We start from the raw sequence: 9,824 nt of genomic DNA, 5'->3' as shown, positions 1-9,824 counted from the left end.
GTTCAACTCAGTTGGGTTGCCAGCCCGCCAAGTGACTTAAGGTTAAACACATTTTTTTGAAGGCTTCTTGTTTTTGTGTTCTCAGTGGGCTATTTATACCGTTTTCAAGCATTCCCCCCGCCTTTGGAATTTTAATTTACTGTGAGTGCTTCCCCCTTAGAGCATTCCCTAGTGCCATTTTATTCTTGACCCTTTTGAATAAAAATCCTTAATGAAGACATCTGAAAAGGGGGTGAAGGCCAGTAGAGAGACACCAGGGAGGCTTCTGAATTGTCCTCTGAAATTTTGTCATCTAGATGCTGAGGGTGGTCTCTTTGTTAAGAGTTTCGCATCCGGACCTTAAGGCCACATAATTAATGTTCCCACTGGAATCGTAGAGACTCTCTTTGAAAGAGTCTGTTGTCCAGTTTTCAGGCCACATTAGGCATGTTCCCGCCCAGGAGCAGGGCCTGAAAAGAATGTCGGTGTTTCCCTTCAGGTATAGGTGCCTGGGGGTCAGGGGGAGAGGGAACAGCAAGGGGTGGAGTGGGAGGCGGGTGATCGACAGGGATAGAAACGGTGTCTCCTCCTCCCTCTGAATGTGAAATAGCCAATGAGGTGGCGCGGCCGGGCCGGCCGGGCCGCCAGTGCCATATAGTATGCAGCAACCGGAGGAGTCACGTTGGGGGAACGGCAGAAAGCAGCTATCCTTTTACACTACTTTGCTCTAGCAGCTATCTTAATGGTGACTGCGTGGCCGGGGGGAAACCTGATCGGCCAGATCCAGCCGAAACCGGGAGGGAGGGAGTGGGCTTTCCGGAGGGGGGGAGGGGGGAGGGACACGAAGAAGGAGGAGTAAGAGAGGGGAAAAGAAAGAGGAAAAGAGTGCGAGGGAGTGAGGGAGGGAGGAAAATAAACAAAAAAAAAATGTCCTCTTCCTCCCCCACCGGGCAGATTGCAAGTGCGGCGGACATCAAGCAGGAGAATGGGATGGAAAGCGCCTCGGAAGGGCAGGAGGCGCCCCGAGAAGTGGCGGGGGGCGCGGCGGCGGGGCTGAGCCCCCCGGCTCCAGCCCCTTTCCCCCTGGAGCCGGGGGACGCCGCGACCACCGCCGCCAGGGTGAGCGGAGAGGAAGGGGCAGTGGCTGCAGCGGCGGCGGCCGGAGCGGCGGCGGATCAGGTACAACTCCACTCGGAACTTCTGGGCAGGCACCACCACGCCGCGGCCGCCGCCGCCGCCGCCGCCGCCGCGCAGACCCCACTGGCCTTCTCGCCCGACCATGTCGCCTGCGTGTGCGAGGCGCTGCAGCAGGGGGGCAACCTGGACCGCCTGGCCCGGTTCCTGTGGTCCCTGCCCCAGAGCGACCTGCTACGTGGCAACGAGAGCCTGCTGAAGGCGCGGGCGCTGGTGGCCTTCCACCAGGGCATCTACCCTGAGCTCTACAGCATCCTCGAGAGCCACAGCTTCGAGTCGGCCAACCACCCGCTGCTGCAGCAGCTCTGGTACAAGGCGCGCTACACCGAGGCCGAGCGAGCCCGCGGCCGGCCGCTGGGCGCCGTGGACAAGTACCGGCTGCGCAGGAAATTTCCCCTGCCCCGCACCATCTGGGACGGCGAGGAGACGGTGTATTGTTTCAAGGAGAAGTCGCGCAACGCGCTCAAGGAGCTCTACAAGCAGAATCGCTACCCTTCGCCCGCCGAGAAGCGGCACCTGGCCAAGATCACCGGCCTCTCCCTCACCCAGGTCAGCAACTGGTTCAAGAACCGCCGGCAGCGCGATCGGAACCCCTCTGAGACCCAGTCCAAAAGGTGAGCGCCAACTTTCCTTCTCCTCCCCCTTCCTCTCCCCAACCCCCTTCCCAGCTTTCTTTTCCTCCAAGTGCTCGCAAACATGGCGCTTACCTTCCCCACTAGCCTGGTCCGGCTGCCCACCTCTCCCCGCCCCCCACCTCTCTCCCCGGCTGGGGGAGGGGGGGGCGGCGGCGGCGAGGGGCGGGGGAACCTTGCTCCTTACCCTCCCCCCACCTCCCCCCAGAAGTTTCTGGTCGCCCGCCTAGGTCTCAGTCCCCGCCCCCACCTCGGCTGGTCACTGCTGCCCGGTTTCCCACCCCCATCCCTCTGGCTTTGAAGTTGCCAATCTCTCCCCGGTTCTGGCCGGGCGAAGGATCGTGTGTAGACGCCGGAAAGGCAGTTCTCGCTGCCGCCCGATGCCCACGGAGGTTGCCAGCGCCCGCCGGGGTCTGCACCTCCACGGGGTCACGCCGGCCCGGCGCGCGCACGCGCTCCCGGACCCTCAGGGTTCGGCTGCCCTAGGCAGGCGCTGGAGGTGGCCGTGGCCGCTCCGGAGGGAGAAGAAAGTTGGTGGGGTCTGGAAGCGCAGAAGGGGGTCTGGGGACGTCGAGGTTTTATATGACAGAGTTAATCATTCACCCTGCCCGCTGTGGTTTCCTTCGCGGCCGCGGCAACTGTGGGGTGTTGGTGCGGCTCGGCTCTGCGGTGTTTTGAAACCTGATTCTGAACTCCTTCGGATCGAATTTCAGCGCCGCCGGGGTGGTGGGGCTAGAGGGCGGCTTCCCCGGCCCCCGAACCCTGCGGGGCTCCCTCCTGGTGTGGTGATTGGGGCTGGGGGCAGGCTGGCACCAGGCGGACAGCAGGGAAGGACTGGGGGGCGCTATCCACTCCGCACCTCTTTGAGCGCCCACCCTGGCGGGTTTGAACTTTTTGACTGCCAGGTATTTTTTCCCAACCGGTAGAAAATACCGGGTTTTCCTCCTCTTTTATACGTCCTCCTGAGTCAGACACCTGGTCTGTGTGTATTGTTGGACAAAGTAAAGAGAAGGTCGCCGAAAGGGATGGTGTCGCCAGCCCCGCGGGGAAAGGAGAGAAAGAATCCAAAAGCAGCTCGAAGGTTCTGCTCAGGGGAGGAATCTGGGAGCCGGGGAGCCCGGCCCGGCGGGGAGAAGGTGATCACTCGGCGCGTTCCAGAGCCCGCCGCGGGCCGATCCTGCCCGTTTCTCGCCCAAGGCAGGAGGGAGGCTCCGTGCCCTAACCCGGCCTCGCGGTAACCAAAACAAAACGCGCACTGCGACCTGCGTGCACCCCTCCGCAGACTTGCGGGGGCGACCCAGAGGAGGCGCCTTGGTAACTCCACGCCACCTGTCCCTGTGCCTGCTTGAGGCGGCGGATCCTGTCGGCGACGGAATCCGATGGGCAGGGGGTAGGGGGTTGGGGAGCGGGCGCGGCGCGCCGGCCAGCTGCCCTGGAGCCTCCACTCCCTGGCCGGGCGCGTTCCCCGCGTCTCCGCAGCCACACTCAGCCTGCTTCGCCCCCACAACACACACACACGCTCCCAGCCCAGTTGCCTGGTTGAGGCCCCTTTCCGGATCTACCTCCCACCCGCATCCCCGGTGAGTCACCCTCGCAGACGGCGACGGGCTCAGCCTCAGCTCGTAAATCAAAGCGCCTTCTGCGCCCCTGGCCCCGCAGTCCAAAGCCGGGGTAATCCCCTCCCCTCGGCAAGAAAGCGAACCGGCCTCGGGGCACTGCAGAGATGTCGGATCTTCTACCGGGCCAAGTCCCGCCGCGCTCCCAACTGCCTCTGTCCTACCATCCTTTCTCCCTCGGCCCAGCCTCAGACCAAATGGGAAACACCCACCACTACCCCTCCCCAGATTTGGTATTTACCCCCAAATCGGAGAGCTGAGGAACCCAGTATTGTTTGGAACAGAACAGAAGGACTGAGGGTGCTGGGGAAGGGGTCTGATAGGTACAAGGCCACTTAGTGACCCACACCCTTTCCCTCCCACCTCACCAGGGCACTGGACGGTGTTTGTTAAATAGGCCCCTATGGCTTTCTTTGGATTCAAAGGCGACTGCACCTAACAGTTCTTGGGTTAAAAGTGCCTTTCCTACAACAAGACAGCCACTTTGTTGAATGAGACAGTTGTCAGTCTGGTGGAGTAGAAGTTTGGGAGCAGGTGAGAAAATGATCTCTTGTTAACTAGCTGGCAGACAAAGCTGAGTACTTCCCACCTCCTGCTCCTTTGACAGTTTCATTTACCTCCAAAATCACACTAATCAGAATTGGTTTGAGGGGAAAGGAAAGAGTTCCTAAACAGAAATGACTGACCACCCCTTTAATGAGTTTTTTTCCTGTGGTATAGGTAGCAGCATATTTAACAGTAATAAATAACTTCAATGCTATAAAAACATGTAGACAATTCTCCTGTAAATCCTATTACCTGAATTTATATCTTTTAGACCTCTGGACTTTCTCTGAACTTATTATTAGTAAAGGTTATTGAGACACGAGAGTTCCTCTTCTCAGATGCCCTGGTCAGAATCTGCTGAAAGGCCTCATAGCTAAAACAAGACTAGAAGACTTCCTGCTGTGCTTTCCTTAAACACTACCTTTAATGGGATTAGAGGCTGGTTTTCCAAACAGTTGGCACTATGTAGATTGTCATTCCCATGACTTTCTGAATGTCTTGATTTCCTCCTCTGTACAGTGAGTCGGATGGCAATCCTAGCACTGAAGATGAATCCAGCAAGGGTCATGAAGATTTGTCTCCTCATCCACTCTCCAGTTCATCCGATGGTGTCACCAACCTCAGCCTTTCCAGTCACATGGAGCCAGTGTATATGCAACAAATTGGAAATGCTAAAATATCATTAAGCTCTTCTGGAGTTTTGTTGAATGGAAGTTTGGTACCTGCCAGTACTTCACCTGTCTTCATTAATGGTAATTCTTTCATTCAGGGACCCAATGGAGTTATCCTTAATGGATTAAGTGTGGGAAATACACAGACAGTGTCACTGAACCCACCAAAAATGGCATCAAACATTGTGAGCAATGGTATATCCATGACTGACATACTGGGGTCTGCCTCCCAGGATGTGAAGGAATTCAAAGTTCTCCAGAGTTCTTCAGCTAACTCAGCAGCCACCACCTCCTACAGCCCCAGTGCTCCTGTGTCATTCCCAGGGCTGATACCCAGCACTGAGGTGAAAAGAGAAGGTATTCAAACAGTGGCTTCCCAGGATGGAGGTTCTGTAGTGACTTTTACCACACCAGTGCAAATCAACCAGTATGGCATCGTCCAGATCCCCAATTCCGGAGCAAGCAGTCAGTTCCTTAATGGGAGCATTGGATTCTCTCCACTGCAGCTGCCTCCTGTTTCAGTGGCAGCTTCACAAGGTAAAAGTCTGGTTTGGTTCCGTAATGCACCAGTGAATGTTTTAGCCAGCTGCTGTAAATGACGCATTTGGTGAGAGCTATAGATTGCTGTTACTGTTCAGGTAACTTACTGGCTGCCACAGCTGCAGAATAGCCTTGATTTGTTCCTCTTTCTTCACAGCGTCCATGTAATATCCAGCTTGCTTTGTTCCCTGGCATCATGGGGGTGGGTTCTTATTTTCCCAACAACTGAATGGAAAAATACAGTTCACAGCAAATCCTGCCAGTTCTACAATTATAGAAATATGCTAAGTCAATCGATACTTACAAAATAACCCACTGCTTGACATTTTAAGATTAAAAATTAATAATATTGCTAGAACACAAAATAGGTCAAGCAGTTGGTAAGAATGTGTAGACTTCACCTAAGCATTATTTATTTGACCAAAAGGAGTTTTAGAAGAGCGAGCTAAAGAGACTGGATCATTTGCGTTTGATTCATGTTCCTCCTATAAGTAAGACTAACAGACCTAAAGGGAAAACAGAGGAGTATGTGATTGTCTGTTGCTATGCATGTATACTTGCCCCCTAAATGTGTGGCTTTATTTATGGAGGTAACTGTAAGCCTTATTTTATATGTTGGTGGCTTTACTAAGGCATCTGCTAAAGGAAGCACTGATCTGAAATTTGGGAAACCTGAGGCTGATATGCCAGCTCTTCAATGACTTTAAGCAAATCTGGATGGCTCTGTGTCTTTGTTTCTCTCCAGAAACAGGAATGGTTAGAATGGCAGTGGAGGTTGCAGAAATGCTTGAATTCAGGAGTGGGAGATGTTAGTGCATATTTGCCTTCCTGGAAGCAAATCTGAAAGTCCAAATTTTTACCAAAACAAAATAAGTAACTGTTTGCCTTAAAGATCAGCTTCCTGTAAAATGGTTTTATCCAAAAAAAAAAAAAAAAAACCTCAATTTATACACAACTCTTGTTTCCACGACTATGGTCTACTTCAGTTTGTTTGAGGCATTAATGGAAGAATTGTTGTGCAGTAAATTCCATTCTGTTCATTTGTTTCTCTTTAGGTAAAATGGTAGTATAGTAACACACAACAGTCCTGCAGCATGCTATTTATTTCTTCATTGTTCCAGGCTATGGAAAGGATTAAGCTTAGTCACTATCCAACACAGGGCAAAAATAGGAAAACCACAGGGAAAGCCAAAATGCTTAGTTTACAATACTTTAATGTGGATCTAACCCTTTTTCTCTCTTTAGGAAATTTCCAAATAGTAGGTAACATTTTAAAGACAACAAATTTGAGCAAAAAGCATGGTATGTACATTGGGGGAGGAGAAAAGCAGGAGTACTTCTCGCACATAAACTATAAAAGTGCTACCATAGAAATTATTACAAACTAATAGCTAATTCTTAAAATGGGACATTTAATATGAATAAGAGCAGCATTTTCAGTTAAAGTAGCTAAGATCAAATGACAGAGCTGTCAATCCTTAGACCTGTCTGGGTGAGTTGAAGACATAAGTTTAACCAGATGGCCCAGGAAACAACGTTCCCTTAGAGTAACTGTGTATTGCAGTTCTCAGTAAAGCATTTGGGGATTCAGCCTTTCTCAAAACAGATACCAAGCCTTTCTTAAAAATGGCTAGACAAGGTAGATTATCTTTCTATAGTCGAAATTTATATAGAAAAGCAGAATCTCTACATCTTTTGCTCACTTTATAATCTGAGTAAATAAGGGGTTTTTTTAAGCATCATTATAAAATTATACTTTGTACCTATATCATTTCTCAACTGGATTTTTTTAACTGATTTTGAAATGATTGTTCAATTTATAATTCAATTGCAGCTATACTTAAATATCAAGTTTTAGATCACATCTGCTTTTCCCCCTTCATCTATGTATTTTATAATATCTACACATTTAGAAATATTATATTATTTATATTCCATAGCAGTTTGGGAAAATGTCACACCTATTATATTATATATAGCCCTATCAAAAAATAATGAATCATTTTGTTCACAAATACACTGGCAAACAATTTCACAAACGCATACACACAACAAAGTAACCATCTATTTCAGATGTCTTTTGCTACAGTTTAGTAGTCAACAAGAATTTTAAAGCCTTTTTAGTTTGTTTAACCTGGAACAAAGATTTACGTTAGAGAAGAGCTCAAACACATGAAGAAATATTTTTCTTAAGTTCAAATAAAGTGTTTTCAATTTTTGTTTGTTTAAAGCCATTCCTTTGCATTTAAGGTGCTTAAAAATGTTTGGAAGACATATAAACAGCCCTGTGACATACATTTATCAATATAGGGGACAACATAATCACAGTTATTCTATTAATTCAAGGAGGGAAATGTTTTAGGTGAATTACCTTTAACCTTAGGCTGTTTTCTCAAAATAATGAAGAGTTTACTGAACATCTAATTCAAGATGAGGGTAAACATCCTTCTTGAATTATTCGGTCACAAAACTCCCCCATGTCCATCTTTCCTTTAATGCCAAGATAATTGCCATTATTTCGCTGTGCCTAGGAAAAGACTCAGAAAGAAAAGGGTTTTATTTGATGGTGTGAGTTGGGGGGAAGGGGGTCTAATTCATCTGCATTGTCTGAGTTAGCTGATTTGAACAACTCAGCTTTCTACTTATATTTCTTTTTCTACTTCTGGTCTCTGTAGAACATTATAATGAGAGTCTCAAAAGATACAAACCTTTTACAGAAGCATTAGCTCTAGCTCTTTATGTTAATCGGTATTTTAAAAAGCACATTTCATTATTATCATTAATTCTTCCTGTCACTACAACACTGAAAATTCAGAACTAGCACTACAAAAGGAAAAAAAAAAAAAACTTGAATGTTTTGTTGACTTGACATTATGGTTAGTTTGGTGAAACTTTGCAACTTGTCTGTACAGGTTTATATGGTTAACTGTAAGCCCCAGGGTAACTCATTTATGTGGTATTTTCTGCATTTCCGTTTATATTTTATGTCAGTTACTGAGCTTGCCCTGAACAAAGGCATTCTCTTTCACATTTGTGTTTTCTAGTTCTAACTGGCAGAGCGAGCAATAACTATCAACTAGTTGAGAGATATCAAGTCTCAGTAATACTGAACCAGAAACTTGACTGAAATTAGAACTTGGAAACAAAAAAAATTTTTTTCACATGTGATTTCTAAGCCAGTAGTTCTCGTTCCCGCTTCATCACCAGAATTACTCAAGGAGTTAAAAATATACCTGTTCTGGGATTTACTGAGTCAGATAGATTCTCAGGAGCGGAGCCTTGAAATCTGTAGTTTTAAGTGCTCAGGGTGATTCTGCGGAACCTGAGAAAAATCATGTGTGTAAAAAAGTAACTTTTTTCTTTCCTTATCAGCCCCATCAATGATAACCTGTACTTTTTTTTTTTTAGGTAATATTTCAGTTAATTCAAGCACTTCAGATGGGAGCACATTTACAAGTGAGTCTGCCACAGTCCAGCAAGGAAAGGTTTTCTTGAGCTCTCTTGCTCCCAGTGCAGTGGTATACACTGTTCCTAATTCAGGCCAGACTATAGGATCTGTTAAACAGGAGGGCGTGGAGAGGAGCCTGGTGTTTTCTCAGTTGATGCCTGTCAATCAGAATGCACAAGTAAATGCAAACCTGTCTTCTGAAAGTATCTCGGGAAGTGGCCTCCACCCACTGTCCTCCTCCTTAGTTAATGTATCCCCACCTCACAATTTTTCCCTGACTCCCCCTACCCTACTAAACCCCACTGAGCTAAACCCTGACATTGCTGATAGCCAGCCAATGTCTGCACCTGTGGCAAGCAAATCTACTGTGACATCTGTCAGCAACACAAACTATGCAACTCTTCAGAACTGCTCCCTTATTACTGGTCAAGATCTATTATCAGTACCCATGACCCAGGCTGCCCTTGGGGAAATAGTTCCCACAGCTGAAGCCCAGGTGAGTCACCCCTCCCCTACAGTACACCAGGATTTTGTCAGAGAACATCATTTGGTTATGCAATCAGTAGCTAACATAAAAGAGAATTTCTTAACAAATTCTGAGAGCAAAGCAACAAGCAACTTAATGATGCTGGACTCCAAATCCAAGTATGTCCTAGAGGGCATGGTTGAGACTGTCTGTGAAGACCTGGAAACAGACAAAAAAGAGCTTGCCAAGCTCCAGACTGTCCAATTGGATGAAGAGATGCAAGACTTGTAAACTTAATTTCTTTTTTTTTTTCCTGGCATCAGCAGGCAAATCTTTTCATGAAGACCTGAGGACATAAAGGATTTTCCCATTTGAAGGGAAACATTAGTTTTGCAAGTAAATGCATTCAAGAGACTTTGGATTGATCTGCATGAAGATCACAGTTAAATATGCAGGAGTAGAACTGCATTATTGCAGACTTTTTGTTCACATGTGTTCTCTTTTAAATAGATGGAGACAGAGGAGCAAGATGAAATATATCAAGAAGTCAAAGTGTATCATTTGGTTGACTTAACATAATTCTAAGATCAAATGGAACTTGATAAATAGTTTTCTAAATTAAAAATGTATACACTTAAGGTAGAAAATTAAATATCACTACAGAGCGTTAGAAACAATACAATTCTTTTTGTTTACTTTTACTCCACGGGCATTGGTAAGGTTAAGAAGCAT

General features: G+C 47.5%; 1 protein-coding gene across 2 annotated transcripts; it reads left to right on the top strand.

The window, feature by feature from the left end:
* The first annotated feature begins 648 nt into the window (after nucleotides 1–648).
* On the top strand, nucleotides 649–9,392 carry SIX4 (SIX homeobox 4). Of its 2 annotated transcripts, XM_082617427.1 has the most exons (4): nucleotides 649–724; nucleotides 934–1,787; nucleotides 4,487–5,175; nucleotides 8,587–9,392. In XM_082617427.1, exons 1-4 carry the CDS (start codon nucleotides 722–724, stop codon nucleotides 9,381–9,383), a joined length of 2,343 nt encoding a protein of 780 aa, XP_082473553.1. In that variant the 5' UTR covers nucleotides 649–721; the 3' UTR covers nucleotides 9,384–9,392. The 2 variants fall into 2 exon arrangements, with proteins under 2 accessions (XP_082473553.1, XP_082473552.1); XM_082617426.1 differs by lacking the exon at nucleotides 649–724 and having other exon boundaries at nucleotides 835–1,787.
* Nucleotides 9,393–9,824: the final 432 nt, after the last annotated feature.

This window comes from Mesoplodon mirus (genome assembly GCF_964341445.2).
Source record: "Mesoplodon mirus genome assembly, chromosome: 4".
NCBI classification, from domain to species: domain Eukaryota; kingdom Metazoa; phylum Chordata; class Mammalia; order Artiodactyla; family Ziphiidae; genus Mesoplodon; species Mesoplodon mirus.
The sequence above is the reverse complement of the archived record's forward strand: the minus strand, read 5'-3'. Positions and strand labels throughout refer to the sequence as shown.

Excerpts from the sequence above, each read along its gene's own strand:
- SIX4 (XM_082617426.1), top strand. The coding sequence starts at position 907 with ATGTCCTCTTCCTCCCCCACCGGGCAGATTGCAAGTGCGGCGGACATC. Across the intron at positions 1,788-4,486 it reads TCTGAGACCCAGTCCAAAAG|TGAGTCGGATGGCAATCCTA; the intron begins GTGAGCGCCAAC and ends TCCTCTGTACAG. Across the intron at positions 5,176-8,586 it reads TTCAGTGGCAGCTTCACAAG|GTAATATTTCAGTTAATTCA; the intron begins GTAAAAGTCTGG and ends TTTTTTTTTTAG.